This window comes from Gobio gobio (genome assembly GCF_949357685.1).
Source record: "Gobio gobio genome assembly, chromosome: 9".
Classification (NCBI taxonomy): Eukaryota; Metazoa; Chordata; class Actinopteri; order Cypriniformes; family Gobionidae; genus Gobio; species Gobio gobio.
In genome coordinates, this window is record NC_137115.1 from 8211678 (window position 1) to 8227161 (window position 15484).

The window sequence follows — 15484 nt, forward strand, 5'->3', positions numbered from 1 at the left end:
TTAAAGGAAAATTAAACCCAGAAATTTTAAATCTGTCTTTGTTTTCTCACCCTTAAGTTGTTCAAAACACGCATGGATTTCTTCTGCTGAACACAAAAGATATAATGAAGTATGGAAAAAAAAAATGGGGTCCATCAACTGCTTGGTTACCAACATTCTTCAAAATATCTTCTTTTGTGTTCAGCAGAAGAAATAAATTCATACAGGTTAGGAACAACTTGAGGTTGAGTATTAGGTTCATTTTTAGTTTGAACTATCCCATTGAAAATGTGAAGTTCATAATGTGAAAATTTCTACGACATAAAACCACATTTTTCTGATATCCAGCCATAAACACTTGCTGAGCAAGATCCTCTTCAAATGGTTACTTTTAAAAAGACAAAACTTTCCATATAGCTGACGTTTACACAGTAATTAGAGTATCAAATGTGGCTATCAAAATGGCTGAAAAATTTGAATTTTATACTTAAATATTACTAATATTCAAATTATATTCAAATTTAAAAGTCATGATTTCAGTTGAGGAAAAAAAGCTTTTGGCTCATCTCCTGAGGCCACAATGAGCAAAATATTAATGCACCACATTAAAATAGTATATTAAAAAAAACTGCATAAGGTTTAAGCTAATCGAATATAATTTCGTAAATTGCATAAACAATTACGAACAAAACAGCATCATGCGTTTATGCATAGTTTAATACAGAACCGAAGCGCAAATCACACTTTTTTGCATTTAAAAATATGAGATGCAGTGGAATGGAAAACCACCCACAAAATCTTGACATGTTTTTTTAAAAAGTTTAACCTTTTAACTTTACATGGCTTTCTAAACATGTGGCTCTCGTGTGCGAGACACACGTGCAGCGGTCAAAGATATCCGTCTAGCGCATGTTTACATAGAACACAAATGAAAAAAATGTATTTACTTTATTTCTGCAATGTTTTGAATGAACATCATATCACGTTGCGTCAAGTGGCTTCAACTGAATTGGATAAGAAAAACATTAAAATGTACCAACTCTTACATTCCCATCGTATCTCGTGCGCCACGAATAAAGGCTGCCTGAAGCACACCTAAAATTCAATGCACTGTTTTTGCATTCGAATGTAGATTTTTATTTTAAATTCGATGAATTTTCGAAATTCTCATTTGTATTTGACACCCCTAAAACGTACGTCTTAATGAATGTGGATCTGACATAGCATTGCTTTGCTAGAAGAGTTTGCCTTAACCTACATAGACCATGGACTATCCATGGAACCTTTAGATTGCACAAAAGTTTCTATATAGTGGAAAAGGTTCTTTGCATTCTTAAAAATATGGGGCCAGATTTACAAAACAGGGCAAATTAGCATGCGAGCGCAATTCCATAAAAGCGGCGATGTGAGTGGACAGTTCTGTGCATTATCTACTGACGACGCACAAATTAATGAATTAATGCACTGCAACCAACGATTTTTCCTAGAATTGAGGGTACTGGTGAAATAAGCGTTCTGTCAAACCAATTCCAGCAAGGACAGATTTCTGCTGATCCAACAAGTGAAAGCAAAGAACATTGAAGGGAAGGGAACAACAGTAGATTGAGTGCATTACGTATGAATTAAATTACGATTAAAGAGGACAGGGAGCTCTCTGATTAACCCACTGCTTACATAACCACTCAGGATTTTATCTGCTAAAACGGTGCATCAGACGGCAAAGAACATTAGAAACGGGACAGCAGAGGAACAGGATAATAACAATCATTCCAGGTACACGACAATCCCCATGTACACTCTGCAAGAAGAACATACTCATAAGTCACTCACATTCTGAATTACTCTAGAAGCAACAGATCGCACAAACTACTGAAAACAATTGGATGAGACGTTGTGAAATGCATCCAATTGGCTAAAAAAACCTCTACTAGATATTCTAAAATAAATCAGATCACAGCAAAGGAGGAAATTCACACACTCAAAACAGGAAGCTCAGCTTAAACCAAAGAATCTGACTTTTCACCGAATCAATTATACAACACTCATAAATAATGAGAAGAAATAAATGAATAAATAATGTCATTTTGGATTAAATGGATGTTTTCCAGTAGCTGGCAGACAGTAGATTCTGAACAGATCAGTCAAAAACAACAACATTAAATAAACTACATTGAATGGCGATCTTCCTCATGTATCAGCAAAGTAAACAGCATTGAAGACCAACCTCAAACTGTGCTGATCTCCATTTTCAATCTCACCTGTGCTCTCTTTCTCCTCTCATGCACATTATCCTGGTGAAAAGATCTTTTAGTTGCTCTGCGGGGTCCATCCAGGCATTTTTCAAAGTCATGCTGTCTAGGGACTCTTGCGGTCTCTAGTGCTCCAGAACTTCCAGGCAAGGTGTGCTTGTTCCTCTTCTTGCGTCCCATTTTAGCGACGTCCTGGCTGTGCTGCTCAGGGCCCTCAATCGCCTTGGGTTCAGAGGATTCCCGGTCTCTGGGTCTCCTAAACAGGCTGTGGAGCGACAGAAACACCAGGGTGCACAGCACATACATGGTGATGCTGACTAATAGAGTCACAAACGGGTCCAGCAACACGTTCAGTCAGACAGAGATGGAGTAACCTTTAAAACACATTCCGGCTGATCTCATTTCAGGGTCAGTGCGAGCACAGAACATTATCTTCTGGTTGGAGTTACAGTCGTGATATCAGCTCTACTGCGCTGTGCATGTTTAATGGCGAGCCTTTTTGTCAAATTGAAGTCCAAAAAGAAGGACAAATCCAAACAACCAGCTTTGGAATAAAGTTCCCAAAAAATAGTTTCCTTTTTGCTGCTTCTCTCACCAGTTCTTCGTTGTATTCACATGGAAAATGCCTTCTACATGGTAAGACTCAGTACATGTTATTCCGATGCCTCAGAGCTTCTTCTAATGCTCATTTAGGCTGGTAATCTGTCCATGATCTCACCAGCAAATGAGATGGCCTCTCACATCTCCCAATCTCGCTCGAGAGAGGATGAGGGAGGGCCGACTAATGCGCACCTGCTTTTAAACCCCACAAAGCCATTTTAACCTACCTGGGCACATCTATAAAGACACACCCTGATAAACAAGCTCATGTAAGCCAATGCAAACACACACACACACACACACACACACACACACACACACACGGAATAATAGATGAGTGAAAGGTTTGCTAATCAGGAAAGGCTTCTGAATGTTTGGGTCCTTATCTTTTATGTCTCCATGCCTCTTCTTTGGAGAACTTCCAAAGGTATTCCACAGAAATCAGTTCGAATCAGTAAACAGAGATCCAAACAGAGTCGTAATCGCCATTGGCACAAGCTGATATCAAACAAATCTTTGCCTCCTCTTGCGTCACTAATGGTTTTATTGTATTTTTTTACAGTCGTTGTCTTGCAGGAACAAAACGCTCACAGGTCAAACCACTCCTTCTGCCATAATGCCTGGTTTTGATAGTCTTTATCCCAGTTTGTGGTCCATATGACTGGGCAAACTCCAAACGGTCACAGCCCGGCTGCTCCTGTGTTTCTGGTGAAGTCCCACACCTTTGCTGAGAGAGAAAATGCATTTCACTCTTTCTCCCTCCCTTTTCTCATGGTGTCCATCTGTCACTGCAATACAGAAAGCTAAGCGTCTCTTAGCCGATGATGTAACGACGGTTTGCATCTATGCAAAAAAAGGAAAATGAACTCAAAGTTTTTAAATGCACCGCTGAGGATAAAGAAGCTGGTCCCTGATTGGTCGTTGCCATGGCGAGATGACCTAGATGAACTACGTCCATCATGCTTCTGCTGTGTGACAATAAATAAAAAAGAACATGGAAATGGACGACCAAAAGAATGGCTCTCAGAGAGAACTGACAGTGTCAACATTGAAGGCTGAATTTTGATTTGTAGTCATAACGGATTCCTGCAGCCTTGTGGTTAAACTTCAGGGGGGAGAAAATGTGAGGACTAACAAAAGACCTTCCGGTTCATTAACCTTTTTAGGGGCCTGTCAAATACTTTAGACCAAGGACAAACAAGAAGAATGCCTGTTCTAACCCAATTAACCAATACAGCAGCTACTCAAACTAAATAGAACATAGAACAGTAGACATTTTATTTAAAATGTTCTATATAATGTGAAAAAGACAGTTTACATTGAAAATAATTTCCCTGCAAATGAATGCAGTATTTTATTAGAGCAATTAGTAAAATCTGTCTGTGATAGGGGTGTAATGGTACACAAAACTAACGGTTCGGTACGTACCTCGGTTTTGAAGTCACGGTTCGGTACAGCAGTTTTAAAATATGTCTTTATTTATTTTTTATTAAACAGTGGTTTAGTGAAAAAATTGTGTCTGTCCTTAAATTAATTAAATTATAACTAAAAGTTTCTTAAAGATAATGCTGTAAACTATATAGGCCTAGGGAGCCCTTACTTGCTCATTATTACTATAATATTAAAAGGTTAACAACAGAGGGAGCCCAAACTGTGAGCATATTCAGCTGATATTCATGTTTCGATATAGAATAATCAACACTCAAATAATACATTGTGTGCAAACATGTAAACTTTCGTTGTTGAAATATAATCATTTATACACAGTGACTGTCATTTTCATAACAGATTTATCTAAACATACATTAAATAATCAAGACATCACTAACAGGTTAAGTAGAATTAATATATATAGGCTAATATAGTGCATATATTTAGTGAAAGAGTTGATTTCTCTAGTGAACTAACAGCTGTGGACACTGAATGACTTCTGAATCTGAGGTAAATGATGCTGCGTGACATTGTTTACAAGCTGTTTAATGTCTTTCCGCGGTTGAAACACTGATTGAGCGATTACACGACATATGATACGTTTCAGTAAGTGTTATCCTCTACATACCTTAAGATATTAATTCCTGTTTATTCTTCTGGAAGAGATGATCGCGTTCACGCGCTCACGCGCTCGCGCCGCGGCCGCTTGAATTGACGCGCATACAGTGATCAGTCGTCACATTATAGAGCGTCAAAACCGGCATTTATCGTTTGAATTTCGTGATAAAATGGACTGAATACTTAATATGTTAGAGTGGGAACTAGGATTGAAGTGTGTTCCGCGCTTAAAACAAGCCGACTGTTAAAGATTACATTCGGCACTGTTCGGTACACACGCGCACCGAACCGAAAGCCCTGTACCGAAACGGTTCAGTACGAATACGTGTACTGTTACACCCCTAGTCTATGATAAAACCAATTAAATGGTAAAATCAAATTAGGGTAATAAAAGATATGACTGAAATCTACTTCAGTGGAAATAATAATAATAAACCAAGAATATGGCGCCACTAGAACCACAAAGATAAATGTTGACAAAGTACAAAACAGGTCACCAAGAGGCCACCTTACTTCACCAACCAACTGCAATTCAATGCAAATGAAAGCTATATGAGGCGTTCTCCATAACTACTGTAGAATTGTATAAACTCCATTAGAAATGATACATTAATTAGTTCACAATCAATAAGATATCTATGCAGAGTTAGTTTATCAAAAGACAAAGTTATTTTGTCCCAAAATAATTTGAGATTTTCACTCCGATATTATATATATATATATATATATACACATACACCATCTATATAGTTTAAAATCGGTCTTGTGATTTAACTTTCCAAGATTCCAAATGAAAGGATTTTTCCATTCACTGCATTAGGCGCGTTATGTGATATGTGAGCTAAGCTGATAAAAACATGAAATATGACAGGCCAAAAACACAAAGACTGAAGTGCTGCTATATAAAACAATGCAAATCCAATAAAGTGGATCTCATTGTAAGGCTGTTTAAACAAATGGGCTCAACATCTTGACAAGTCATCACAATGTAGTTCCAAACATGTATGAATTTCCTTCCTTTTTGAAACGTGAAGGCTTTAGTCTTTCCATTCATTTGAAATTGCATGGAGAAGAAAAGCCGGGGCTTGTTTCAGAATTTCTCCCTTTAGGTTCCAAGAAAAGTTATATGGGTTTGGAACATCATGATGTCACTGTCAATGTTCATATTTGGGTTAAAAAGTTATTCGTTTAAAAATGGAACAAATATTATATTTAGATTACTAAATATCAAACCTAATGCTAGACCTTTCCTCAGAACTAACTTTTTGTTGGGTAATTTTTGGATGGACATTTAACCAACTGAAGTATACTGTATAAAGACAGTTCCCAAGTTCATGCAGGTGTAGATCATCTCATAAACAATTAACTAATATTCAACAACTAGAAAGTGTCTTTATTTTGAACAATAGGTATTGTTTAGCTTATAAAAATATTTTTGCTAGTAAAAAGTATGCTTGTGGTATCTGTTTTTAAATAAATGCAATTTGGTGTAATATTTTGTTATCTAATGCAATGAAATGATATACACTGATCAGGCATAAAATTATGAATAGCACTGATTATCTCTTCATCACAGCACCTGTTAGTGGGTGGGATATATTAGGCAGCAAGTGAACATTTTGTCCTCAAAGTTGATGTGTTAGAAGCAGGAAAAATGGGCAAGCGTAAGGATTTGAGAGCCTAATTGTAATGGCTAGAGTACTGGGTCAGAGCATCTCCAAAACTGCAGCTCTTGTGGGGTGTTCCCGGTCTGCAGTGGTCAGTATCTATCAAAAGTGCTCCAAGGAAGGAACAGTGGTGAACCGGCAACAGGGTCATGGGTGGCCAAGGATCATTGATCATGTGGTCCGATCAAACAGACGAGCTACTGTAGCTCAAAATAATGCTGGTTCTGATAGAAAGGTGTCAAAATACACAGCGCATTGCAGTTTGTTGTGTATGGGGCTGCATAGCCGCAGACCAGTCAGGGTGCCCATGCTGACCCCTGTCCACCGCCGAAAGCGCCAACAGTGGGCATGTGAGCATCAGAACTGGACCACGGAGCAAAGGAAGAAGGTGGCCTGGTCTGATAAACCACGTTTTCTTTTACATCAAGTGGATGGCCAGGTGTGTGTGCATCGCTTACCTGGGGAACACATGGCACCAGGATGCACTATCGGAAGAAGGCAAGCCAGCAGAGGTAGTGTGATGCTTTGGGCTTGGGCCCTGCCATCCATGTGGATGTTTCTTTGACACATACCACCTACCTAAGCATTGTTGCAGACCATGTACACCCTGTCATGGAAACGATATTCCCTGGTGGCTGTGGCCTATAATGCGCCCTCCTAATTCCCCAGATCTCAATCCAATCGAGCATCTGTGGGATGTGCAGAACAAAAGTCCGATCCATGAAGGCCCCAACTCACAACTTACAGGACTTAAAGGATCTGCTGCTAACATATTGGTGCCAGATCCCACAGCACACCTAGAGGGGTCGAGTGGAGTCCATGCCTCGACGGGTCAGGGCTGTTTTGGCAGCAAAAGGGGGACCAACACAATATTAGGAAGGAATAATGTTTATTATTAGGAATAATGTTATGCCTGATCGGTATATGCAATGCATTTTAAGTATGGCAAGTATCCAAATGCTCTTTGATGTAGATCTAGCTCCACAGAAAACATGAAAGACAAATATTTGCACAAAACTTCGCTGTTAGCTTGATCCATCAATGAATTATAAAGTGTGTGCAGGTGCTATGCAAACACACAGGTATGCGACTTCAAGTTAAGAGGCCAAGCCGAACACGACCACCTCAGTTAAGCAGCTTAGAGCAGAAAAATTTCAGCAAAGTGAGCAGTGGGATTAGGAAAAGCTGACAGCTGCCACCACTCATTCAAGCCCTTCACAATTAATGGAAAGAGGCAGTGAGTTCAGAAAGGGAAAGTCAGCAGAGACGTGTACAACCTCGTCTCAATGCAGCGATGAATTTGGTATTGCTGACACACAATGGCCTCAGTGTGTGCTATTTCAGGAGCAAATTACAGAGTAACAGAAAAGGGTGGGAAACCTCAAAATTACAGGGATAATGTCCACTAAGGTATGACGCAATACCTCAACTTTTATCTTGTCGAAGAAACAGTTTGAGCGCATACATTTTCAAGGAACTGGTTTCTTCTGAGAATACTGGTCTTGGCAGCACAGGTCAGAAAAGTCGGTGTAAACTATGAAAAGTCAAACAGTGAAAACAAAGGTTTTACCCAACCTACTGTCAATGAGCAGTGACCTCATGAGTGAGTCAGAGTCTCCACCGAGGCGTACAGACATATATGTACGTGCATGTGGCAAGCCAGCCGTGTTCTGGGTGTCTGACATCTGTTGCACACATTGCACACTCTTTACAGAAGCACCCAGTAAAGTTTACTTCTGCCCAGGGACTGCCAGAAAATACCAAAGGAAAGGAAAATAAATCAATGCCTCATCCAGAAAAAAAACAAAACAAGTATTTTAGGTTGATAAAACTCAAACGTCTAGCCTAAAATAAGAACATTTATGTTTTAGGCCAATGAAACTGAATCTTTCACATACACTCTTAGGGCGTTTTCACACCTGAAAGTCCGCACCAAGGTCCGAACCGAAGTTCATGTTTTGGTTTGGTTTGGTTTCACATTGCAATTATGTGAGCGGACTAAAGAACTTTACATGTCCACTCGTCATCATCTATGTGGGCGGCATCTGGACATTGATTGGTTTGTAAACGGACGTGCGTCTGACGTCAGCGTCTTTGACAAGTTGAATGAACGGACGCATATCGTCGTTGCCACTATTGAACAGTGCGCATTGCTTGACTATTTTTTTTATTCGTTACGTTTAAAAGTGGACATTTCAAGCTTTATATACACATATTTCTCATGTTTGTGAGGCAAGTAGCCTGCTGAGTTTCGGTTTATTTGAGACCCGCTCCAGTTCATGTGTAAAGCATATGTGATCGCTCCAGTGATTATTGTCTGCTACAGACTATTTGCTTCTTATTTATTAAATCCAGGCAATTATCTGATTAAACGTTGATTAAAATTAAGATACAATTTATACAAAACGAAATTCCCATTAAAGAAATGCTTTCTAAGCAAAATCATACAAAATTTCGTTCAAAATTATTTCTGACTTTCTGTCTACTGACATATTGCGCATATTTTCACTTTTCATAATCAATGTAGCCTAGATTGATTTTAAAAATAACGTTATAATATTTAAACATAAACAGGAACTTCCTGTAAATGGTCTGAAAGTCCGAACCATACAGAAAATGCTTTCACACTAGAAACGAACCGAACCTTTGTTCAGTTTGATCCGGACCGAGACTACCTCTTTTCGTCGGACCAAATTTCGTCTGTTTGGTCCGGACCGTGGTACGGGGGAGGTTTCACACCTGCAATTTTGATTCGGACCAAACTGAAAAGTCCGAAAATCCGGACCAAACAAGGTAGGTGTGAAAACGCCCTTAATGTTGACATGAAACGATTTTGACGTATACGAATTAAATGGCTTCTCAAACTAAAGAAATGTAGGGCGGGGCGTGATATTGTCTGTGGGGAATTGGTTTGGTATTATCGGTCGATTTCCTGTGAGTGACAGGTTGCCCCGCCCTCTCGCCGTCATCAGAGAAGAGATGTCGCTGCAAGAGGGAGGGACGTTATAGAAGCAAATTAATTAAAAAAAATAAACTACAATAAATACTGCAATATTCCATAAAAAATAAGAATGGTCAATTTTGATTTCATGGTGACTTTAAAAAGTTTTCTTAGTGTGAAGAACATTTTATAATCTAAACAACCTTTTTAACAGAACCTTGTGCATTGAAAAGATTCTGCATGTAACCATCAATGCCAATAAAGAACATCTGTATCCACAAAAAAGATTTGCATCTTTCTTTGGCATATTGAAGATACGGGTCCATAAATGTAGAGACCATGGAGCACAGCACCATCTGCTGGTGTGAGCTGGTTTCCTGGATAGAGGACAGGGATTCACAGCAATTATGTAACATGAAGTCTTCCTTGTATTGCCAGTATATAGAGGGGTGTGACAGGGTGTCTCATGGAGTTCAGATGTTTACAAAGTTGAACTAATGTATAATTAGGGAAAAGAAAATTAAGGTACTATGTAACATAGGATATCCTTTAATTATATTACCAAGCAAAATTAAGGTGATACCACGAGTGATGTCACTCATTATCTTTTTAAACATGGTTATTTTAAATGCAGCGTCATGCAATAATAACTGGTAGTTGATGTCAAGCAGTGACAGCAGCATTCTAATGTATGAGGTTTTAAACAACATTTTTATCATTTGTTTATTATACATTCAATTTATGAGCTCATATTAATGAATATATCACTCATAAATCAGACACACTACAGCTTCTGACTGAGCATGTTTCACTCTACACAACAGCAGTATAGGAATTACCTTGGTCAGCTTGGTTTGCCTGAGGAAGACAAGACATGACAGGCATCCATTTTGACAGCAAACAAGTGACTGTGCGTGTTCTCCACCTCATCACAACACACACGCATACAAAGCACTAGGACAAAAAGCGTTAGTGCCATAGTCTGTTTTCACTGACTCCTCACTGAGGAATGTACTTAAGGGCATATTCGGGAATGATAGACTACAAACTGGACAAAGCGGCCCAACACGTCTATGCGCTCAGTATCACACCCCATCAAACACGGAAAAACTTATGGATTATAACTGACAAAGTGCTGTCTGCATGCAATGCATTGTAATGGCAGTTACACATTTCCAGCAGATAGTTTCATTGGTTTCTGAATATGACGCATCTTGCTTAAATTGCTCATGGTGCAAGACAGTGAAAAAACATTCTATTTTAGTGTAAAGAGACATTCACAGAAGATGAGTTTTTGCATTCAGTTTTTTTTTTTTTTTTTTTTACAGAAAAAGCACCATCATGTTCAAAATAACTCACAAACTATAGACCCACTTGGAGCAGACGTCACAGTTATGTCACTTGCAGCTGCGTGCTCATAGTGGCTGCAGAAAAATAACAAGTGGAGGAAAATGGGCAAAATCCACAGAATAAGAGAAACATGTCAGAGTTGGAATGCCAAAAACATGGTCTTCATTTTTATAGAATTCAGTCACCCTTTGAAGCTAAACACAGACGTTTATCTTGAAAGTCACAGACTGGACTGATGAAACCTGCAATGATTAGTCTCCTATTAAAGCATGAATTTGAGTCTACATAATATTCACACATGCACTTCATAGGGGATATACATACATAGCAGTTACAGCATGAAATAATATTTAAACCTATAACATTTTACATAGATCACTATTAAACATAGCCTATTTTATCTCACAATTCTTGACTCTTTTTCTTGCATTTGCGTGTTTATATCTCCCAGTTTGGACTTCAATAACAATTCACAATTCTGAAGGGATATAAACTTGCAATTCTGAGGAAAAAAAGACAGAATAACGAGTATATCTCACAATTCTGTTTATCCTTCTAAGAATTGTGAGATACAAACTCGAAATTAACTTTGTTTAGTCTTTTATTCTGTAGCTTCCCCAGTTTGCTACGGCAGAACTGTCCTTTTCTGCAACCAGTTAGGCTCCGCCCATAAATATGGAAAGCTTATTTCCGCCATGGAATAAAATATTGCAACAATTTAAACTTCTCAGAAATCCTAGTTTATATTTTGAAATTCTGTTTTTGTTTCTGCTATGGAATAAAATAAAATAAATGTATTTCTGTCTATTTTACAAATGTGATTAAAATTCTGACGGTTCTCTGAAGAATTGTGAGATTTAAAGGCTAACTGAAGTGCCTTGAAACACGCAGACATAATTATTGACAATTTCCACTGAAATAGGAAGACAGGGCGGGCCATATTGAACAATCCCGCCCCCTTTTTTAAATGGCCAATAATGTTTAATTTATACCACAGCTCTGTAAAGCAGCAGTTTCCTCCTAACAGTTTCTCCTCCTAATCTCTTGAAAGGAACATGCCAACTCTTTGGGACTTTAGCTTATTCACCGAAAGGTTTAGAGAAGTTCATACATACCATTCTCATCTCTGTGCGTGCCCTAACTCTGTCTGATGCACCCACCGCTAGCCTAGCTTAGCACAAAGACTGGAGGTAAACGGCTTCAGCTAGCCTACTGCTCAATAAGTGACAAAATAACGCCAACATTTTCCTATTTACATGTAGTGATGTGTATAGTTACATCATGTACTAAGTGATTTTCTAGGCCGATATGGCTATGAACTATACTCTCATTCCTGAGTAATAATCAAGGGACTTTGCTGCTGTACCATGAGTGCAGCGGCGCAATGATATTATGCAGCGCCTGAAAATAGGCTAACTTCTGTCAACATAACCAACGTGACAACCTGCTTGCACAGAGAGTGCTGGGGACTATTTTCAGGCACTGCGTAATATCATTGTGCCGCTGCACTCATGGTACGGCAGCAAAGCTCCTTGATCATTAGGGGTGGGAATCTTTTACCATCTCACGATTCAATTATATTCCGATTCTTGAGGCCACGATTCGATTCATAATGGATTTTCGATTCAAAAAGATTTTCGATTCAAAACGATTCGATTTTATCCAAATGATTTCTAATCGGGTTTCTGATCATGATCTACTCTCATCTGCTTTGCTATACAGAATGACAAACGAAGACATTAAAGTGTCTTTTTCACATTTATTAAGTTCAATTCTCAGGAAAGTGCCTTTTATCAAAAACATTGTCTGGTTCTCAATTGCTACTCATTAGTAGCTAGATATAAAATAAGTTGGAACAAAAATAAAGTGCTTCTTCAAAATACAAAATGGTTGAAAATAGATGGATTTCCCAGGAAAGTTGCAGTTTACCACAAATATCATGTAGAACACAAACAGTGACGACAAAAAAAATCTATATTTCTCAGTCAGACAAAGTAACTTAAAGAATAACAAGTTATGAAAATAAAGTGCTTCTTTCAAAATGAAAAATAGTAACAGTTACCCCTAAGCTACCTGTCTGAAATGTTCATGACAGTGTCTCTTGCAACAATAGAACTGTAAACTGTGCAACTGATTATATGATTTTCAACAAATCATGAAAACTGGACATGAACTTATTTTTGGACATAAGTTATTTTTTTTTGCCCTCTCGGAGTTGGCAGGGAGTTTCGTGAAACACTGCAGTGTGCGTTGGTCTGCAGCTGGCGGCTGACTCTGCTCCGTGTCGCTGAGCTCCGGGTGATGCCTAGTAATATGAGCCCGCGCATTTGTTGTGCTGCCGAAGTACTTGGTCTTCATTTTGCAAAGCTTGCACACTGTGTGTGTCATGTCCAGCGCAGTGCTTCCAGGCATTCGGTAAAAACCGAAATGACGCCAAACTTTAGCTTTAAGTGAAGACGGGCTGGTTGGATCTCCCTCTCATCCATATTTGCTTCCTCTCTGTTTTAGTGATTTGCCGCTCACGTTCAAAAACTGGCTGCGTGGTGATGACGTCCGTACGTCGAACAGCCAGCTGATTTTATTAATTTATTAAATCGATTCTTGGACATTTCAGATCGATTCTGAATCGTTGAAATGAGAATCTAGATTCTGCTGTGAATCGATTTTTTGGCACACCTCTATTGATCATTATGCAGGAATGAGCGAATAGTTCCTGGCCATATCAGCCTAGAAAATCGCAAATCTAGAAAAAATAAATATTTTTTTTTTAGTACTTTTAGTACAGAATGTAACTATACACATCACAACATGTATATAGGAAAATGTTGGCGTTATTTTGTCACTTATTGAGCAGTAGGCTAGCTGGAGCCGTTTATCTCCAGTCTTTGTGCTAAGCTAGGCTAGCAGTGTGGTATGTATGGACTTACCTAACTCTGGGGGATACGGTGAATAAGCTAAAGTCCCAAAAAGTTGGTGTGTACCTGTGCTATTTTATCTCTGCACTGGAGCTGTGGTGGTTCGCGTGACACTAACGTGAAACCAGACTTCACCAATTGAAAGCATATTTACTATATGATCATTCCCTATCCCCTATATAGTGCACTATGTGCCATTCACCATGTAGAAAATAGTAAATGTCTGAACAAGTGACTGATTTAAGCTGCAGCGTCTATTTATAATGTAGGGGACGGGCCTTCAGATTCTAGAGAGCATTTGATTGGACAGAAAATCATTTAGCTGAAGTGCAGAGTGATGTCATCAAAATCATTGATCCATATTGGCGGAAATTACTAAGTTTTGAACATTTATCTTCTAAATGCAAATTGACACTGTTTTGTAGCACACTAGATTATAGATAACAGCAAGGCTAACCTACTAACAGCCACAAAAAAACCCCTTCCATTTTGATTTCATGGGGACTTTAAGCTCGCAATTCAGATTTTTCTTCTCAGAATTTCAAGTTCAAGTCTAGGCCTAGATCTTGTCATGTTTTTTTTTTCCTTCTCAAAATTGCATTGAAAAATTCTGAATTGTCAGAGTTGCAAGAAAAAAAAAAAGTCTCATTCTCTTACGGAGTTAAAGTGGAGTCAGATTAGGAGTGGGGAAAAAAATACATTTTTGGTCTGTTTCTCACACAAATTTACCATATGGCTTCAGGAAAACCATGGATAACTAAATGTCCGAATTTTCCTTTTTGGGTGAACTGTCCCAAACGGACATAAACAACTGGAGCGTTTTTACAAACAGCACGCGCTGTCCAGAACACAGTCACCCTCGACGTGATCACGTTCAAGCAACAACTTGAGCCACTATCTGCCCAAAGATGTTAAACAGCCCAGGCTGGAAGTGGAAACCGCTCACGTCTAAACTGATTCAACTGACATGACTTTTCCGAAATTACATGATGACTAGTTCAGTGAACATCCGCTGGATTTGTACCGGGCACACCCGGACTTTGATACACCCAAAATACTGCTGTATAACCCGTAATTTACAAGTTAACCATTCGTACGATGAAAACACAGTGTAGTTTATAATTTAAGGCTTAGGCACGTATAGAGGTACACTAATAACAGTTTAGACTAGAGAAGATACAGCTGCTCTTTCGACAAAACTCAAGCCGATAATATGATTTCAAACAGAGAAACGGGATGTTTAGTTTATGATTCAGGATGATCTGCAACTTGATATTTACTTTATTAAATTAGTTTGCAGGACTGACAGCGCTGGCGAAAAAACACAATTGGCTATAATATCCGTGACAGTTGCATTTGTCTTACACTAATTTGATACAGTCGCCATATGGTTTCACAATATAGTGCTTTTATATACCTCATAACAAAATATGAAGCATGTGCGGCATAAGTGAAAGAATGTGCTTACGTCTCAGGCCAGCACGACAAACTCCTTCCTCCGCCCTGTTCCCTCCTTAAACCGTTTCCTTCAAGTTTTATTCCACTCTTTTATCCACTTGTTGAAAAAGCAGTGTTCAGTCTCGCTGGTTTGAAAGGCTGAAAGTTTAGTAGTGTCTCGTGAAGTGAAGATAAACACGCCTGAGTGAAACATGCAGCACGAGACGCGCGCACACAGCTGACTGACTGCAGTGACGCAAAACGCTCGCTCCTCCTGTTCATGCAGGGAAAATGAAC

The 15484-nt window shown here is 38.8% G+C and overlaps 1 protein-coding gene across 15 annotated transcripts in view; it reads right to left on the reverse strand.

Annotated features, from left to right (window-relative positions):
- The window catches only part of kifc3 (kinesin family member C3), a 59780-nt gene extending 44296 nt beyond the window's left edge, over window positions 1-15484 (reverse strand). For 4 of the 15 annotated variants that reach the window (XM_079825660.1, XM_079825657.1, XM_079825666.1 and 1 more), the window contains exon 1: window positions 15219-15484. Coding sequence is in view for 11 of the 15 variants with exons in the window: in XM_079825674.1 (XP_079681800.1) it covers window positions 2238-2534 (297 nt within the window). In the remaining 4 variants the exon portion in view is untranslated. Of the gene's footprint in view, window positions 1-2237; window positions 3545-15218 lie in introns of those variants that run through there. The other 11 variants (XM_079825673.1, XM_079825654.1, XM_079825665.1 and 8 more) reach the window with 5 other exon arrangements.